The 20,315-nt window shown below is 33.2% G+C and overlaps 1 protein-coding gene and 1 pseudogene across 4 annotated transcripts; both read left to right on the top strand.

The window, feature by feature from the left end:
* Positions 1-1,883: 1,883 nt before the first annotated feature.
* LOC118035340 (serine/threonine-protein phosphatase PP-X isozyme 2) lies at positions 1,884-8,725 on the top strand. 4 transcript variants are annotated; one of them, XR_004685174.2, is made up of 9 exons: positions 1,891-2,378; positions 3,813-3,965; positions 5,902-5,964; positions 6,038-6,123; positions 7,035-7,110; positions 7,212-7,480; positions 7,554-7,632; positions 8,007-8,202; positions 8,298-8,725. XR_004685174.2 is itself a non-coding variant. In XM_035040862.2 (8 exons), exons 1-8 carry the CDS (start codon positions 2,238-2,240, stop codon positions 8,055-8,057), a joined length of 918 nt encoding a protein of 305 aa, XP_034896753.1. In that variant the 5' UTR covers positions 1,891-2,237; the 3' UTR covers positions 8,058-8,725. The 4 variants fall into 4 exon arrangements, 2 of the variants coding, with proteins under 2 accessions (XP_073268806.1, XP_034896753.1); XM_035040862.2 differs by having other exon boundaries at positions 8,007-8,725; XR_012171264.1 differs by lacking the exons at positions 7,554-7,632; positions 8,007-8,202; positions 8,298-8,725 and having other exon boundaries at positions 1,884-2,378; positions 6,787-7,110; positions 7,212-7,285.
* Positions 8,726-12,905: 4,180 nt separating this feature from the next.
* LOC118035386 (uncharacterized) lies at positions 12,906-16,624 on the top strand (annotated as a pseudogene).
* The last annotated feature ends 3,691 nt before the right edge of the window (positions 16,625-20,315 follow it).

Here is a 20,315-nt window from a genome sequence, read left to right as displayed (position 1 = left end):
GCAAAGCTCAAATTCATTTTCCCAAAAACACCAAGGTTGAAATACCATCAATAAAGAACAATTATGCTCTTTAAAAATCATAAAATATCATTAACAAATATCTTTAAACAACTCACAATTATTAATAAATAGTTTTACTCGAAGATGAAGTAGACTAAATATGTAGACCTTTAAGGAAATAAACATCCAATTCTCATGTAGTGAAAGATATGTGTTTTACTTAATTCTATTCCAATAAAAATGATCTATCATGAACTTACATATCTTATTCTTTCTTCACCCTAGAATAACATGCATAACATGAATGATAAAGATTTTTCAAGGATTGTAATAGGGGTGTGCAAAAAAATTGAAAAACCGAGTAAACCGATAAAATCGACAAAAAATTAACCGAAAAAACCGAACCGAATAATAAAACCGAGTAAACCGATTAGATTATATAGAAAAAACCCTGGTTCAGTTCGGTTTTCGGTTTTGCAGTGAAAAAACCGGGTAACCAGACCGGATCGGACCGGTTTAAAAAAAAGGAATCCACTCCACCCTGCTATAAATAGAAAATTTTGTTCACGCCGCGCCCCTCTCTGCTCTGGCTCTCTTCTCTCCGCTAATTCTAACCCTAAACAGTGAACAATAAACTTTCAATCTCTCGGAGTCTCGATTCTCTTTCTCTCCTCTCAGTCTCAGCTCTCAGACTCTCACTCTCACTACTCACCGACACCGACAAACTGCTACAGAAGAGAAGAATTAACAGCAACCTTTTTACACAAACAAACCTCAAGAAGGGGGCAAAACTTTGAAAAGCTAGACCGATAAAGGGAAGGAAAAACCTCTCATCCACAGTAAGAACTCCGCTGTTAGGTACACAACCATCTAAAATGGCATATCAATGCTGTCATTTTCAATGAGAATATCTTGAAAATATCTAGAGATTAAGAATTCAACTGTTCCATACTAGTATAAAACTGTGGTTTAAACCTAGAAAAAATGATACATTAATCTGTACATAATTCCTCCCCTACACAATTTGATGTTATGAATCATTCCAGTAACGAGTTGCAAGCCATCCTTGGTTAAAGCCCAAAAAAAAGCCTAAAAAATGCATATAGGTTTGTCCGGTTTTTTGGCTTAAAAACCGGACCAGAACCGAACCGGAACCGGCCGGTTTGGGCCGGGTCCGGTTCGGTTTCGGGTGTCTTTTTTTTTTTTTCGGTATGGTTGTTTTTTTTGGAAAAAAACCGAACCGAACCGAAATGATCACCCCTAGATTGTAATGAGGCTTAGGATCAAGTGAGAAACATTTGGGAATGTATCTCAAAAGCCATCTAAACTAGGAATAAAAATAAATCTAACTCCAGCTAAAAATAAAAATAAAAAATTTTATAATTGTTAAATTAAGTTAATAAAAAATATCAAAACAATATGTTCATATGTGATTTGAAAGCTAAAAAAATTATAAAAATAATAAAATCATATTTTTTTTTTTAAAGTAAATTGAATTAAATTTTCATGAACCAAATAATATTTAAAACCAAATAATTTATTATTACTATTATTATTTTTATACCAAATACATAATAATTAAAAATAAATTATTAATATTAAAAATAAAAACTGTAATAATATTTAAAAATTCTATCAAAACTGATAATTGTTTTTTTTGGGGGGGAATTAAAAAACGAAGCGAAGACTAGCCCAATAGGACATGTATGTTTGCTATAAATAAAATAACGAGACCCCCTGCTCAAAATACGCAATCTTAAAATTACATAAATTTAATTTAAAAACGATAAAAAAATATATTATTTGATTTTTTTTTTATGATTATATATATAATCATCTACAATCTGATTTCTCCAAACATGGCTGAGATATTTTATTTGTAGGTAAAAAAAAAAAAAAAAAAAACTGACACTTACTTTCATCGAATCTGACTTTCATCAAATCAGATATTGTCGGTACACATCACCGATAATTTGTCAGATTCTCTCTAGAGCGTCGAGGGAGAGAGGGCAGGCCACAAAAAAGAAATGAATCAACTAATTATAGTTTTATATTAATATTAATATATAGCTAGCCCGTGGTATTACAAATTGTACTCAACAAATACTCGCAGCGAAGAAAAGCAAGCTGCCATATCTGTGTAGATGAAGAGATAGAGTGAGAGAGAGAGAGAGAGAGAGAGATTTGGAGAAGATACGAAAAGGAAAAAGAGAAATCGGAGAGGAAGACAGAAAGAGATGTCAGACCTCGACAGGCAAATTGAGCAACTGAAGAAGTGCGAGCCATTGAAGGAATCGGAAGTGAAAGCACTTTGCCTCAAAGCTATGGAAATCCTCGTCGAAGAGAGCAACGTTCAACGCGTCGATGCTCCCGTCACTGTACGTTTTATTAATTTTTGAATGTTTTCCTTTTGCTACGTGAGGTAAAAAGCCTGCTGCTAATGTTACATTTGGATTAATTTTTGAAGTCTATTATTGATTTTGATTCATCATAACTTGGTGTTTTAATCCTAATTCTTACCAATCTTTATTCACTGAAATACTGAATTCAAAATTTGATTTTAGGGTTTTTTTTTTTAATAGAGATGTCAGAACAATCGAAAAACACCTGAAAACATCATCAATTTGGTGTTTTTCTTCCTTTTCCAAAACACTTTCAACTGCATTACCAAACACACACGAAGTTTTCTAATTCTTATTTTGAGATTTCTTACTCGTTTAATATGTATTTGAAAAACTTTTTTTCTCTCTAGAGAAATTCAGTATTAGTTTATTATTAATAAGTGTGTGTGTTTATATATTAAATTTTGATATAAATGTGGAGTTATGTTTATGCTTACTAGGCACGAGACGTGAACCTTGTTAGTACGAAATTTTTTTTTTATGATGGAGTAGTTATATGCCTTTTCTTTTCTTTTCTCCATCTCTCTCTCTCTCCCTTTTTCATTTTAATATGAAATATGAAATATTTCAAGATTTTAACCATTCTATATCAATAATTAGACAATTATAGAAATAGTTTCGCATCTACTGCGAGTCTGTGTTTTTGTTTTGTGTCGAGACTGTCTGAGTTAGCTGCTCATGCAAAACAGCAGAAGATAATGTTGGACAAGGAACCTTTGGTTTAGGATGACTTATTGTATACAGGAGGTTTGGTACTTCAGTTGTCTTAGGTTGAATTTAGGTCCAAACGAATCGTAATTTGGGTAAGTCAAACGGTGGATTTAGTTCTGGATGAGTCTAGTATGACTTTCTTAGTTCCTTAGCTTGCTTTTTTAATGTTAATATTACATCAGGAGGAGTGACATCTTGTTTCTGAACCCAAAAAAGGTAGCTCCTACTTCGAAGTATAGCAATGAATTTTCTGCCACAAATATATTTCATAAAATGAGGAGCAACCAAGAAGCGTATCTTATGATTGTTTTCTTTCCGGTTAATTTAAAGTCCTATATGTCTCCTGTGCTGTATGTTTAGAAAGATACGACTCAAGGGATGTTTTGTCGCTGAATGTGTATGGGAGTAAAATCTCGATCGTAACATGGAAATACATTTTTACCCCATTGTATATTAATGTTATGTTGCCTACTTCATCTAAGCATTTAGCGGCATGTTATCTTGTAATATCATTATTATTTTGTTTCACAATGACAAACTTCTTGACATGCATAATTTCTTTTTTTCAAACAGTTTCTCTTTGAGTCGTATTTACATAGAATGGTTTAAACAGGGTTACTTGGAAGTGTTTATTCTGTATACTAATGTTTGAGGTTTTCAATATCTGTTCTAAGATTATACAATTTTCACTGTGCATAGATATGTGGTGATATTCACGGACAGTTTTATGACATGAAAGAGCTTTTCAAAGTAGGAGGGGATTGCCCAAAGACTAATTACTTGTTTCTTGGAGATTTTGTTGACAGAGGATTTTACTCAGTTGAGACATTTCTGCTTCTACTAGCCCTTAAGGTACATATTATTATTATCTATTGGAATTTAAGGTACTCTGTTGAGACATGTATGCTTTTATTATTAACAAGGTTCTTTCTCTTAGTGATACACAACATTTCTTAACTATATTTCTTCTGATTTTTCATCACCCTGCCATTCTCTTTGGAAAGTTTCATGGTCAAATGCCAACAGATTGACTTCCAAAGTATGTCTCCTTTTAGGAGTTGTTTCTGGATAGAATGTAAAAAAAAAAAAAAAATTGAACTCGTATCATGACTTTTTGGAGATAACACTGTCTGGGAGTATGTTATTTTAACCTTTGCACGTTAGGCCATAACTACAGTTCATGGGAGTTTTATATTTGATGCTGGTGCAAGGTGTGTGCACCATCCAGTTGATCATGCTTACAATTTAAATGGCATAAGAATTCATGCATGATTGGCAGTTGGTCTAATAATTTGTTCCATTTCTGCCACCTAAGAATTTCTTATAAAAAAGTTAAAACTTAAACTGATATAGCAGGATAGTGACTGTTAAAATAGGAGTGTCAGGTTGGGTGAATTTTGCTTTTTCTCTCTTTTTTTTTTGCGCTTCCAATCCAACTTTTCAATTTTTCCAATATCATAACATGACCTGACCCATGAAGTTACAAAACCCAAGTGGTTTTTGAGGCAATTTGGATATTTTTTCTGTAGATAACGCTGATAACCACGAGCCTTGTGGGACTAAATTACAACAATTTTAATCTACAGAAACTAAGATGAACAGTTTCCTTCCTCACCTGAATGGAGCATAAGCCACAGCTTGAAAAACAAAAAGGACAGAAGAATCACCATCGTACTGGAATATGATGTAAACGGATTGGATCTATTTTACAATATTAATATATAATTCACTGCTTCCAATTAAGTTCCTAGTTTAAAGTTTGAACAATTATACTTTTATTTTTCTAAAGAACATGCCTATCTTTACAAGCAGCATCTAAGGATTATAAAAAGATGAAGAGAAGATTATTTGTTTTTCATGAGTCCAGCGGCCGAGAAGCAGGGAAACAGAATGAATGAAGAAAAATCTGTATTTATAGGAGGGTATGCTATGATAGGACTTATAAATTTTATTCATGTTGAGGTGGTGCCTTAGGATATATATATATATATATATATATATATATATATATATATATATACATACCTGGTCAGGTTGGTTTTAATGGATTTTCAGAATCTTGACCAACAACCTGACCTGTGGAATCCATTTTCTCGCCTTTTGAACCCAAATTTATTTGCTACAACCAAAAACCCATCTTTTATGAGTCAGGTGATAAAGTCATATCTTCAATTTTGTGGACTTTTCAGGTGGTAAAAGCCTTCTCTAAATTAATTTGAGAATAGAAATCAAAATTGACAATGGTTGTTAAAAAGCAACCTGAACAAAAATCAATCAATTCAGTAAATGGCATTTTGAGATTCTGTAGTAGCAGGAGCAATAAAAGAAAGTGCTGTACTAGATGGACTAGGGATAGAATACATTAAGAGATTGGAAATTATTTGTAATTTTGAACTTAAAAAACCCTGGTAGTTCAAAATTTGACATCAATGCTATCAATGTATGAAGACCTTACTAGCAAAAAATGAAGCTGACCAAATTCATTGATGAACTAAAAACTTGAAGCTAGAGGTCAATGAGAAGCAAAACCTAATCACCTGATGATCTTCTTGAGACCTTTTTATTTTAATGTCATCATCATGGAGTATGGTATCTTACATAAAGCTGCCTAAAAATTGTTGTCTTGGTGGGACTTTCAGCCTGAATTCAAGCTTGCATCGTGAAATTTGGCTTGGTAATGTATAAAATTCACAGGCATCAGTGATTATTTCTGTTCAATGAGTAATTAATGTTCCATCAATTGTCTTATGATCTCTCTCTTTTTATCTAATAGCTTTTGTATTATCAGGTGAGATATCCAGATAGGATAACACTCATTAGAGGGAATCATGAGAGCCGTCAGATAACTCAGGTTAGATCTGTTATGATTATTCTTGTTCAGCTTCTATTTGTTAAAGATTTTGATGTTAGTTCTTTCTTCACAGGTATATGGATTTTATGATGAGTGTCTGCGTAAATATGGCTCAGTGAATGTTTGGAGATATTGCACCGATATATTTGATTATCTAAGGTATGCTAATAATTTAGGGAAATATCCAGAAAATGAGGGGGGGGGTGTCAGGGGAGAGTGAGAGAGAGCAAGATATATCTGAGTTAGCAAGGTTGGATGCCATAAAAATCTAGTAAGAACGGAGTTACAACTGACTTTTCATCAGGTGGCTGCACTGGATGTCCAACTAATGATTGCTGTCTGCTATCTAATAATGGCCTTTCATGTGATGTTCATCATCCAATTGAGGATCATGTGGTACAGTGGTACTTATGCAAAGAGAGTTGCAATTGTGTGAAAGCTATAAGTTTTCTGACGTTGGCAAAATCCATTCTGTGCTGCTTCTTTTCTGCAATGTCAGATTTCTCTTTATCTGGTACTGGGAGTTACTGACTAGTCACAATTTTTATTAGACATTAAGTTACCTCGTGTTCCTTACACCATGGTTTCAGGACTTAGTTGTTACCTTCATACTAGTTGGAACCCTGATTTGAATGTGCTTATATGATGGTAGGATTGGGATAAAGTGTTAATGCTTCTTTCTTTTCTACTGTCCTGTATACTAACTAGTGAGGTACATACTAATGTCATCTACCTTCTGATGGGTGCCCTGGTCCAACTGTGCTTATATCTTGGTAGGGTTGGAAGAAAGTATTAAAGCTTCTTTCTTTTTCCATGGTTTAGTGTGATGTCAGAATGATAGATTTCCATTGATGTGAGTCAATGTGGGAATGAGTGCTACTTGCCTTACGGACAGAAAGTAAAGTTTTCTGTTAATAAGTTTCATTTATATGTTTGCTTGCCATGTCACTGCAAGTTCCAATGGACCTTCTAAAATCAACTTTAGCACCTGTTATTTTCATTCTTTTTCACCCCATATAAAATGCTTCTGACATCATTTTTCAATTCTAATTGTGATGTTGGTTTATCAGTCTGTCAGCACTGATTGAGAATAAGGTTTTTAGTGTCCATGGTGGTCTCTCTCCTGCCATATCAACATTGGATCAGGTTGAAGAATCCATCCAACATGGTTTTTCTTCTCCTTTTGTTATTATTTTTTCTTCACTGAAGATTCGTGGAAGAAACTGCTAACACAACCCATTTTCCAGATCCGAACAATTGATAGGAAGCAAGAAGTACCTCACGATGGCGCCATGTGTGATCTTCTTTGGTCAGACCCTGAAGATATGGTCGATGGTTGGGGGTTGAGTCCACGTGGTGCTGGTTTTCTATTTGGTGGCAGTGTGGTCACTTCTTTCACCCACGCAAACAATATTGATTACATATGCCGTGCTCATCAGCTGGTGATGGAAGGGTATAAGTGGATGTTCAGGAACCAAATAGTCACTGTCTGGTCGGCTCCAAACTACTGTTACAGGTAAATTAGCATGTAAGATTTGCCCCCTTATCTGCTCAATGGTAATGTGCTTTTCCCTTTGAATATGTTGCAGATGTGGTAATGTTGCTGCAATCCTTGAGCTGGATGAGAATCTTAACAAGCAGTTTCGCGTGTTTGATGCTGCTCCACAGGTTTGCATGAACAATCTCAAGAATTTGACCTCGAAATATGTTTAAACAAATTGCCCATGGCATTTGATCATCAAAACAGCAGCAATATCAGATTTATGCACACAGCCATATAATACTCTGGATTCATCCAGTCTCATGAAAAATCGCATTTTTAACTTGGATTGCATATGTTTATTCACAGAATGGACACATTTAATGTAATATAATTACCTCTAAAAAGGATTGGGATAAAGTATTGCAAGTTCCAGAAATGTGTGTAGAAACTTACACTTCCATGCAAACATTAAAGGTGTACTTGGGTGCTACCTCTTATGCATTGTCAACGTCGTCGTATGTTATTGTAATGAGCACTGAAAGGTTCAAAATGAATGCAGGAATCAAGAGGCGCACCTTCCAAAAAACCAGCACCCGATTACTTCTTATGATATCGATTGCATGAAGTTTCATCACCTGAGACAAGTGAATTGATATCAGCTGGAGAAAATTTATGGTGAAGAAATCTCAGACACAAGGAGAAATTATTGGGAAGGTTACCCAATGATCAACTCTTGAAATAATCAGCAAGAGTTGGTACTTTTTTTTTTCTCGCTTGGATCGTTGGGGTTTGCCTTTCTTTTGCGTCGTTAACTTTCACCTCTTTTTTTTTTCCTTTTTTTTTATGTCAGTGTAACAGTAATTTATCCTGTGCAATGTGTGATTGGGTCATGGAATATGGGACCCCTTCCTTCATTTGCCAGGATAGCAGGGGCAGTGGATCTTGCAAAAGAAGGTTGCTACACTTGGATTGCATGTGAAGGCAAATATGAGTTTGAGAAAAAAAAAAAAAAAGGAAAGCAAGGAAACTATTCCCGTGAACATTTATTGAAGATTTTTAAACAGGACCTGACTAGTTCTCATGTGTTCGTGTTTTTATTTATTGTGAGGTGACAAAATTAAAGAGTGATCAATATTGATGAAAAGATTTCTCTTGCGACCTTTCATCAATCAATCACAACGATGGATCCTGCCCAAAACTTTGTTTAAGCTCTTAAGGAGTTGGATCTATTCGTTAGCTTGAATTCAAGACGGTTCAATGATGATTTTATTGCGAATATGGCAACACGCGTGGTTCTTGACTTGTGGTGAGAATTACTGGCCAATATCAAAGAGGTAGTGATCATTCTTACTCTAAAGAATAGTGTTTTAAAAAATAAAATCTCTACTGATTGTAAAAGAGGTTAATCAATCCTTTAAAGATGCTTCCTTACAGGTTTAGACCCAACATATTTGGCTAGGGTTGCAAAAGAGCTTATCGATGTTAAGGCTGATCTAGCCTCTAGAGTGATTGAAATTGTGAATCACGTAGAAAAATAAATATCTTTATAGAAGTAGGTCAGCATTACCTCTACTCTTCTTAAACAATAGAGAACATCAAGAAAGATGGTCTTGAATGACCTTGGTGGGGTTCATTTATCTTCAGAATCTTATAAAGCTATAGTTATTAGTTATTTCCTAGTGGAATAATGATCATGTATTGTTTTTTTATAGAAAATACAACCATAATTTGTTGTTATATGCCCCTTTTGACCTTTTTTTTTTTTTTTTTTTAATGTTCTAGCAAATGATCTAAAGCATGAAGCCTTACTTCATCCAAGTCCTCTAATTTAAATAGCTTAACTGAATGATTGTTTGAACTATTCATGTTATACTATACAACCCTTTTAAATGACTGTAGCTTAAGCTTTATAAGTAACATGGCATTGTGTCCATATATTAAGGTAAGTGATGAGGTTTCTAGAGTAATCTTCTATAAAGTATTATATACTCATAGTACTTTTGACAAAGCATCTTGTCATGCTTTAGAATTGTTTCGGACCAATTTGGAAAGGTTGAAGATCAAAGTCTTACTTGCTCATTAGTTTAGGCATAATAGGAATATATTGGACTATTTTAAATTTATACTCCTATTCAAATTACTTCATATCCTCCCCAATATTACCAATCCTTTTCTAATAATAATAGTTTATAGGGGTCTAAATCTGTTAATCGTTATTTTTTTAATGAATTTGATAATTGTTTCATTATTGATCAATCAATAAGAAATAACTTTAACCAACTTGATAAAATAATTTGTAACTATAAGGATGTTGTTACGTTCTCTTAAAGATGAGTGACATATCTTATTAGTGATGTTCATTGCTCAACCCCTGATTGGTCATAGTTTGATCACTACATCAAGTTCTTTAAAAGGTATATGTTAGATTGGAATTGATATTATTGGCACTACTTTGCATAACTAATGCAATCATTAGTTATGCATATCCAATAGAAATTATGGTTCATAGTGAGCCACCTCATCTTAATTCTAGAATTGGTAAGCTCCACCAAGTTTTTCAAAAATCAAATATGACCAACAAGACTTATTTTAATTCTAGGTATCTTACTAGAATTCTAGTCTTATGTCTCCTATATAATAGTACATTTTGAAGATATTGAAATTCTCTACTAAAGATCTTGGAAATTAGTCTTACGTTTATAAATCATGTTTATATAAACCAAGTATGAAAATACATAATATGTATGATAACTTTAAAATCAACATAACAATTAGCAAAAACAATATTACAAAACTAGTAATAATAAAAATAATTCTTAACTAGAAAAATAACAAAATATAATTATACACAACATAATAATACATTTGAGGCTATTTGTGTCTTCTGCGACGACGAGTGGATGAACTAGCTTCATCAATAGCACAACTTTCACTTGTCTGTATAGTCTCATCCTCCAAGACAATATCATCTAGGGGGGCTCATTGTCTCTCATTACAGATCAAGTGTAGTGCGACATGTCTCGAACCAAGAAGATGCATAATAATGAGCAAGTCCATCATCATCGAGATCATGAAAATTAGTCATGGCACGTCAACTATCATATAGCAACTATCCAACATAAAATGAAGCAAATAGAAATTATTAATCCATAAATAAAATTCAACACTTTTGTCAAAGCCTATAAAAAGTAATAAATACTTATAACATTTTGAATCTAACATGCATGTGGCTCACACTCCATCTCCTTGTATAGAGAAACTTGTATTGGGTTAGGTGTAATAATTTGATGTGTTATACTCAAATTCCAGCCTATATATTCCTCATAAATTATAGGATGCACTTCTCTAAAAATGAAATTTTTCCGTGCATCCCACATCGATATATGCCAGAGATGGTGGGTCATCCAATTATAATTAACATGCCTACCTGAACAATTAATGGAATGCAATTGATCATTCGTATCTATATCAGATGAAATGTGTTTTTTAAAGTCAAATTGTTGAATCACACGGCCCGGACAATGCAATTGAACAAGCTCAAAAAATATAAAGGAGACAACTAATGTTTATAAATCCATAGCCTATGTGCATATAACAAGTGTGACTGCCATATCATCTACTGAATAAGGATTTCATATGACCTATTGAAACATCAACAATGCAATAATTTCTAATCATTTACCAATATCAACCTATGAAAAATTATCTCCTAATTTTTATAAACATCAAAAAAATTAAATATCAACCCATGCAATAATTTCCTAACATTTACCAATATCCAAAAAATCAAACATCAACACAAGTAATTAATTATCATCATTTACCAACATTAATACACACAATTATTTTAACCGATTTACCAATATTCAAAAAATCAAATATCAACGCAAGTAATTAATTTTCATCATTTACCAACATCAACACAAACAACTATTTCACTCTCATAATTTATCAACATACCTGATTTGGTTGTTGTCTATTTAACTTGCTGTGATAAAAAAACAAAACGTGGGTTGGATTATGTTCAAAATATCTACTCTCACACCATTTGTTAATAAATAAGCAATGAAATTTATTAAATAAAGTTTCCATGAAAAATATTCTTAGTCTAAACAACATAATTTATATGTTTAATAACATATAACTTGTATCCTAATGGAAGTTGTAGATCAACCTCCAAAACTTGGATAAACATAAGCAATGTAGACTTAATTCGTGGCCGCTCTAAGTGTAAATACTCCCATGACCATAGCTTTATGTACAAAAAAAACATACAACAATTAGTAACCAACTCAAATATTAAAAAAAAAATACAAAAACAAAAATAACAAACTTATTGCATTTATTTTAAATGTAAAAGCAATAAACATCCTCCAACTTGCTTTTCTTTCAGCAAGCTATCTTGACATAGTTGCCTATACAAACATGTAAGGATATTTGAACACTAGCTATATAGTGGAATGAACTGGAAATCCTTCAATAATGGTAGGTGGAACAAGGGCACATGCCTCCCACTAAGATCCGTGAAAAGTATACTGCCAAGCATGTAAAGTATTGTACGCTCTAGCAAACCCGCACAATAGAACATCAAATTCAAATAAAAATAATTTAAAATTAGAAAATAAATATTATAAATAAACAATTAAAATTAAATTATAAATAATAATAAATGAATATGTAATTGTCTAACTTATTACATACGTTGTTTATAACAAGTTTTTTTTGTTATGCCCTATCTAATTCACATATGTCAAATCTATGTTGTGATATCTTCTCAAGTATCTCATTATGCAATCGAGTTGACTTTTATTGACCCTGACCGATTTTCCATCTTGAAGGGTTTGGAGATACCTAAGAAACAATATATACTCATTCCACTCTAATTCATTAGATAATGGATTAAAATAGAGGCTCATATGTGTTTTTATACACTACAATAACTGATCAATAAACTAGGTAATATCAAGATGTTTTTCTGCACAACATGCAAGAACATAAAAATAAGGTTGATGACAACTCTACATTTATTATAGGAGGATATTTAATCTGCAAACTTAACAATTCGTTCAACTTTCTTTTTCTTTGTCTGATACCTAGTTTATAAGAGGTGTGAACTTGAAAAGTACCATCATCAACGTTGAAATACATTGCATTATGATCTCTAGATCTAACAATGTTGGCGTATGTTGGCATTCATTTCCAACTAAAGAACATAATGCCATAATTTCTCTTCTGCATTATAATCACTTAATCCTTTTGTTTTCTTATAAAACTATAATAACAATTCTTTAATAACTACGTTTCAGACTAACAATTTTTATTTAAATTGTTTTTACAGTTCTCTAAGGACATGATTTAAAATAATAATTATAAAAAAATTATATCATTTCACCAAAAACTTTATAAAAAATGTGCCATTCCCTCTTAACTTTTTTTTTTTTTTGAAATTATGTTAGATTTCAAAAAAAAAAAAAAAAAAACTCGGGAAGGGTGCTGCTGCTTAGACTTTAAAGACCAGAGTAGAATAGAGAGAAGCGTTTACGGTGTAAGAGTACTTTCAGAAAGAAAGAGATCTCTATAATGGAATACGAGCGGATACACAAAGTGCAGGTATGATGACACCCTTTTCTTGTTTTTGTTTCTTTTCCAACTTAATTAATGGCTGCTCCTTTTCTTTTCTTTTTTCTAGTTTATGGGTTTTCCTTTTCTGGTTAACTGATTTAATGAAGGTAACCAAGCATATCATTTCTTTTTGGTATGATCATTGTTTTTCTTTTTCGTGAACATGTCTCTTAACTGTTTGGATCTTGTTTCCGCAAAAGGGTATAATTTTTCTGTTTGTTTCTTTTAGTTCTCTAAGTTTAAAAAGATGTGTGCTATTTTTTATTTTATTTTTGACTTTTGGTCTTAAGACTGAGCGCCTTCACAGTAAAGGGTTGAAACTTATTTGATGTACTTGTTAGTTATTGATTTGTGGATTTAAGGTTTGGTATTGCTTCTATTTTGTATCTTAGCTTCTTTATGTTTTCTTTTAATTAAGTGATCAAATGCAGACTTGTATAATATCTCCTAGTAAGTTGAGGATGAAGCTCATGGGACCTCACCATCACAGAAACAAGGATGGATCAAACGGTAAATCTTCAAGAACATCTCCTTCCAAGCTTGAGGATACTGAATTTTTCAACGACAGCTTATTTGCTTCCAATAGTGGAGATTTCAGGGAAGAAGGTTGGTGTAACTCTCTTTCATCTTGTCTTCCAAAGAAAAATCTAGTATTGCTATTTTTTTTAACATGGGATGGAATGCACTAAATAGATTTTTTTTTGGAGCTTTTAAAAGCCAGTTTTTACACTTCTGTTGCACTAAACGATTCTTTTGCGTATATGTTATTTATATTGAGTAATGCTCTCCAGTTGCAGCTCCCAACTTTGGAGTTGCATCTGTTAACTTACTGAGTGAGGCAATGTTGGACAGTGCGCAAGGAAATTTTGACAATGGTTGTGTTAAAATGCAACCATTCTCAAAGTGTGAAAAGGGTAATTCAAGTGCAGTTCACCCTGTCAGAACAGTAGAAGATGAGAATGTTGATTACGCTAGCAATGCTATCTCATCTAGCTTTGAGTTTCATAATGAGAGATTTGGTAAATAATCAATTTTCCAGGCTACTTTCAAGTCCTATGCCTTCTAAGTGGAATGATGCAGAGAAATGGATAATGAAGAGGCAGAATGTGCAACCTAAGTATTTCAAGAAGAATAACGTACAGAACCAAACTAATCGGGCTCCAGTAAAAAGTAGGGAGAGGGTTGCTCCTGAGTTGTTAAATCATGATCCTAAATCATCAAATAGCAGGGTTGCAGAAACTAAGCTTGTAGATTTCTGTCAGCCTGCTTCACATATGGCGTTTAAAAATTCTCTTTCGCTCCTCCTGGATCTCTCATCATTTCTGGTCCAGCATATGGGGTCAGCACCCTAGTCGATCAAATGTGCTCAAAGTACAGATTTAAAGTAAGTAGATAAAAGGGAGCCATCTTGTACAGAAAGTTCAACACGAGATTCAGCAGGTAAATTTGTTCGCATGCTTTGCTTTATTAATTTTAGTTTGAGAACCCCAGGGCTATTTTTTTTTTTTTTTGTTGTGGATTTGGATTCAAATGACATGGTCTGAAACAAATGAGTGCTGTGTAGAAGGTAATTGAAGGCACTAAGACAGTGTATGTATCATTGATTCATAATGGCATCTTGGGGATGGTAGTTTATTTGTTCCACTTGATGTCCCTCTAGCAAGATGATTAAAGAGGAAGTTGAACTTGCTTTCTTATTTCTGTGCTTGACATCTTCCATCTCTTGTCTACCTGAAGTCAGTTTTCCAATCCTAGAGGAGGGCGAACCTATATGCACACTAAGGATTTATTAACAGCATTTGGGAGGTCTATTACTGGTGGGCAGACGACTAGGGGAAGTGGGAATCAACTGTTGAGGGCCCGTCTGGTGAAGTGGATAATCAGGTTGGTTGATTATCTGGCCATAAACCAGGTTTTCAACTCTTCTTCTTCATCAACCATTCAGGTTTTCAACTCTTCTTCATAAATGTAGAAATCACTGTCTATTTTTCTTGCCCTAGAAGAGTGCGCATTCCTCTGAAACTGTACTTCAGAATCCCTGCTACCCAAATATCTTATTCCTCCTCATCTACTGTTATTTTCTTGATAATTTGATGGTATGATCTTGCAGTTGTTCCTGTCATAAGATCAGTCTGCATGAGGAATATGAGAACAGAAATGACCCCTGTTACAAGTCGAGCCTTCTAGGACTGCTACACCTTATGGTGCAACAACTCCTCTCCGCAGCCCAACTTCCTCAATCCCATCTACTCCCCAAAGACGTGCACCAGCACCCACACACATCTTCACTTGAAATTACTGAAATGGAGGAGCTTGGGCAGATTGAATTCGTAAAACGTGCTGCTGCATGGGATATATTTTCATAAAACGTGAGCTTCAAGGAGACTAGCCATCTTAAAGTTGATATAAATCCTTTTTCTCATCAACAAATTGGGAACTTTTATCAGCTATTTGCCAAAAGATATTTTCAAAACTTTAATTTGACAGAACAACTTTTGAACTATTTCAGATATAAACTTGAAGAAATCAGAATCGAAGCATGGGAAAGTCAGCAGAAAGTGAAACTAGAGTAAGAGATGCAGAGAATAGAGGTATTTGAATATGATGGTCCACATTTAGAACAAACAACTTCAACCCAACTTTTTTTTCCCCTTTTTGTTCTTGTTTAAAATAATGAGCAATTTCTTGGACCAAAATTCAGTCACGTCCAAGAAGGATTCTCTGGAGACTGAGAATATGATGAGACCCATGGTAAAACTTTTTGGTTGCCCTTTAGCCAAAACCACCAGGGCAGGGACCGGGCATTATAAATGATCCACAGCCCATCTAGAACTTGTGTTGTCATCAAATTTGATAGAGTTTCGCTTTGAGACATTGCTTAATTTAGAGCACTGGAATGTCCTGATCAAATTTAATTGACCATGGTTGGACTGGATCTATTTTCAGGCTCGAGATGAAAAAATGCGAGCCCAAGCACATGCGAAGATGGTGAAGAAGATTGCTATGACAAGACAGAGATTCGAATAAAAACAAGCTGCCGCTGGAACCAGAAAAAATCTTGTATGTTGCAGGTGAATACGTCAAAGTGCTTCGTTTCTGTTGAGTAAGATGAATTTCTTTCAGATATCAAGTATGAACTCAAAGAAACTGGACTCGCAGGCCTTTCAGTAAAACAAGCACATGAGAGTACTGCCCTTCATCCGAACCTCAGTTCGTATTCAAGTGAAGCTTGTAGGGCAGGCTTGCTCAGCTGAGACATCAAAGAGCTGTGGATCTGAAACCAAAACTATGGTATCCAACTGCTCTCAGCAGCAGGCAAAGCTTCCCATGTCGTTACACCCCAACCCCAACTATGGTGTCCTTTTGTTCCCGCGTTGTGGGATTCCATGCAATACGCTCAATCTCATGTCTTCTGTTCACATTCCTAGGAACGGAGCAAAGGCCTCTTCAAGTTTGCAAAACGAATCTGCTGAGAACAGAAAAATCACAAATGCCAGTCTATTGTTTGCCACATTCTTGGACCTCAGTTACGTTCTGCTGTTTCTTATTGCTTAGATGATGTAACCTTTTTCTCTCTTCCTCCTTCTCTAAACTAAGGTTAAGCTCTCTCTCCTTTCCCGTTCTATCTTGTTTTTACTAAGCTCTCTCTCCTCCTTCTGTTCACATTCCTAGCATTTATGTTCCTGTCAAGCTATCTTGTTTTACTATTGTTTGCCACATTCCAATGATTTTACCATTTTCAAAATTTTGAGTTTGAGGTTTCTAGACATTTTGATGATATTTTAAGATTTTTGAAATAACTTTTTTTTTTTATGCTCAGAATGTATATTATTTTGATTTTTGAATTTTTGGATATCTTTTCCAAATTAAATGTTTTTTTTTGTTTTTACAGGTGGAAGCTTTATCTAGATTTTCGCCCCATATGGCAACAGGGGGCAATAAATTGAACAGGCAACCCAACAGAGATGCTACGTTAAGAATTTGTTGAGTGTGAGGGGCGTATAAATCCAAAAAAAAAAAAAAAAAATACTAGATTAAGAATTAGAGGGATGAACTTTTTCGTTAACCCGACATCACATTATATCATATTAAAAGAAGCTAAATTGCTTTAGATAACATGAGTTATGTGACCATGCTTTGCAGCTTGTTGTTTGAAGTTTTTTTTTTTAAATTTTTTTGGAAAAAAAATAAAAAAATAATTATATAAGCTTTTTAAATTTATTTATTTTAATTCTAATTATAAATTAAAAAGCCTATGAGAATTATTTGTATCAATAAATATAAAAAATAAAGTAATACGTTTACTCAACTCATCTAATTGCAAGTTTAATTTTTTTTTCAATGAAAAAGAATTAATGTATAGATATTATTAATGTATTTTTTTTTTAACATCAAGTAAACAATATAATCATGGATCATAAAGTTGATATTTACATATAATAAAGAATATATACATTAATAAAAATATGTAAGATTTCAAGCTAATTTTTAATATAGCTAAAAAATAAACAATGTTATAATTGTTACAATGAAATACATTTTCTTAGTCCGTGTAGAATAAATTTTCAAAAAACAAAAAGTGTAAGGAAAAAAATTGAAAAACATATTACAAAATAATAAAAAAAAAAAATGAATAAAAAGAATGATATAAATATGCCAAGTGTGAGGAAAAAGTTTTTAAAAAAAAAGTATAAAGAAAAGAAAAACTAAAAAAAACATTAAAATCATGAATTTGGCATTTAGGTTATAATTTTTAAAAAAAAAAATACTAGGTATGCAGGCTATTCTAATATGTTTTTTTACGTCAAAAATTAAAAGTGTCATTTAAAAAGCCTATACAATCATCTAACTAAATAAATCGATAATCGATAATCATTTCTGTAAATAAAAAAACTCATTAACAATATTCAAGAAAGAAACTGTAAAGAAGAAGATATTTACTTAATTATGTTTACTAAAATTTTTTATTTAAATAAATAAAAGATAAATCCGTTTTAAAAAAAACTCATACTTAAACGATAAATACAAACAAAAATAACTAAATAAACTCATATCATAAAAATAATAATAAAGGCCAAACACATGAAAAATATAAGAAATGATACTTGTCGATATGATGAAACCATATATATATAAAACCTTGAGTGAACCCAACAATCAAAATTACAACTAAACCCTTAAGCTAAGGCTAAAAAACTTGAATGGCAACTGTAATGAAGTAATTCAATTGCTCATAAAATTATAAAAAAACAAAAATATCCTTAGACTAAATAACAAATCCAATCACACCACAGTCATAATTATTGCTATTCAAAATTTGTCCATCTTATTCCTTTCCCTCTTCCTTTTCTATTTGGTAACTTTCTCTCTTCTCTAAATTTAAAGGGCTGAAACACTAAAAAAAAAAAAAAAAAGAACCAAACCATAAAAAGCTAAAAAAAAAAAGAGGATCAATTATGAAAAAATAAACTTGAGGGACCAAATTATACATTTCTACACCATTTGAACAACAAACAAGTGAAAAAGTTTAGCTTTTTTTAAAATTTTAGTGTGGTCCTTGATCTTTCAATTTTAGCTTGAAGAATAACATAAACTTAATTTTTGTAAATTAGTCTCTTATTCAACGTTGAAATTCAATAGCAAATCGATCGCGCGAGAACACAGAATTTGATGAAGATAACAACATATAAAACTATATCAACATGACTTGTATGGACTTAGTTAAAAATAAATGAAGTCTAGTGATCAAAATGAAAAAAGATAAACATTTAATAGGGAAAAAAAGGAAAAATACTTATCATTTATCCGCGGTCCAAATTTGGCCACCCGAAAATTCTCACTTCTCTTTTTATTGAGGCAACTTTCTCTCTCTTCTTTAAACAATGAGGGATTAAAATGAAAAAATAAAAATAAAAATGGACTGAAACATAAAAAGCCTAAAAGGAAGGGACCAAATATGAAAAAAAGTGAAACTTGAGGGATCAAATTGAACATTTCTGCACTCTTTGAACAAAAACAAATGGAAAGGTTTAGATTCTCTTAAAAGTCAATTTTGGTCCTTTATATTTCAATTTTAGTCTTAAGAAAAACATAAGATTAATTTTGTAAAATTGGTCTCTAATTCAACGTTAGATTATTGCACGACAAATCAAACACGAGAGAACATGCAATATGATGCGGATAATAACAAATAAAACCATGTAAACATAAGCTCTAAAGATTTAATTAAAAATAAATGAAGTTTAGTGATAAAATAAAAGGAGAAAAAGTTTACGGGAAAGAATCGGAAAAAAAAACCACTCATCCACAGCATATGAACAACATTTTTCAAAAATCTTTCTGTTTATTTATTAATGCTAATGCTAATAATAACGTGAAATCAATTGACTGGCCATGCAGTTTGAGCTCCAATTTCAGCCTGCCGGAGACTCAGCAAAAGAAAGCCACGGCGAAGCACATCTCACATACGCCGAAGGGAAATTATTTAAAAATTTTTTTTTTTTTTAATCATTTTGGAGCTTCACAGGGCAAAGCGCAAGTCCAATCAATGTTTGCTTGAGGCATTGCGCAAGCCTAGAGGGAAAAAGGACAGCCCTCCTTCCCCTACCCAAAATGTAAAAGTAAAGGGCCTCTGAGAGGGTTGTTGGATTGCCAACCCTACATCTTATCGCTACTATTATTGATGATAGTGCCCTTCCTTGTCACCTTTCCATCCCTCAGGAAAGTCCAATCTGCACTCAATGCCCCACAACATGCATCGCAGAAACTCAAACCTGTAATCCCACCATTATTCAGTGTCCCACAAGAAAAAGAAAGGGAAAGGGAAGCCCTTTTTCTCCTCTCCTTTCCCTTTCACTTGTTCAACATCGTCCTATGCAGAAACTGATAAAATTAGGTTATATGGATGAGCAAGTCAGGGAGGGCACGTGCTTCACCAGTCTAATTCTTGCCGACAATTTACTGTGCTTTTCTCAAGCTTGAACACTTCGACAACAGTTTGATAATCTCAATTAACCTAACCCCACTGCGTACGCCGGACAGTTAACAGTTCCCTCATGGACCTTCATTATCCGGTGGCTATAACACAGAGCTGAGGTGGGTTTGGCTGAGGCACGTGACGTTATCAGTACCTACAAGATGAGCTGCTAGTCGTCTCCCTATCACGACAGAAAAGGCCAAGCTATAACACAGAAAAATCACTTCAATTCTACAGTAAAATTTAGCTCATAATAAATGGACTGCAAGA

The sequence above is a fragment of the Populus alba genome, chromosome 11 (genome assembly GCF_005239225.2).
Source record: "Populus alba chromosome 11, ASM523922v2, whole genome shotgun sequence".
Classification (NCBI taxonomy): domain Eukaryota; kingdom Viridiplantae; phylum Streptophyta; class Magnoliopsida; order Malpighiales; family Salicaceae; genus Populus; species Populus alba.
The sequence above is the reverse complement of the archived record's forward strand: the minus strand, read 5'-3'. Positions and strand labels throughout refer to the sequence as shown.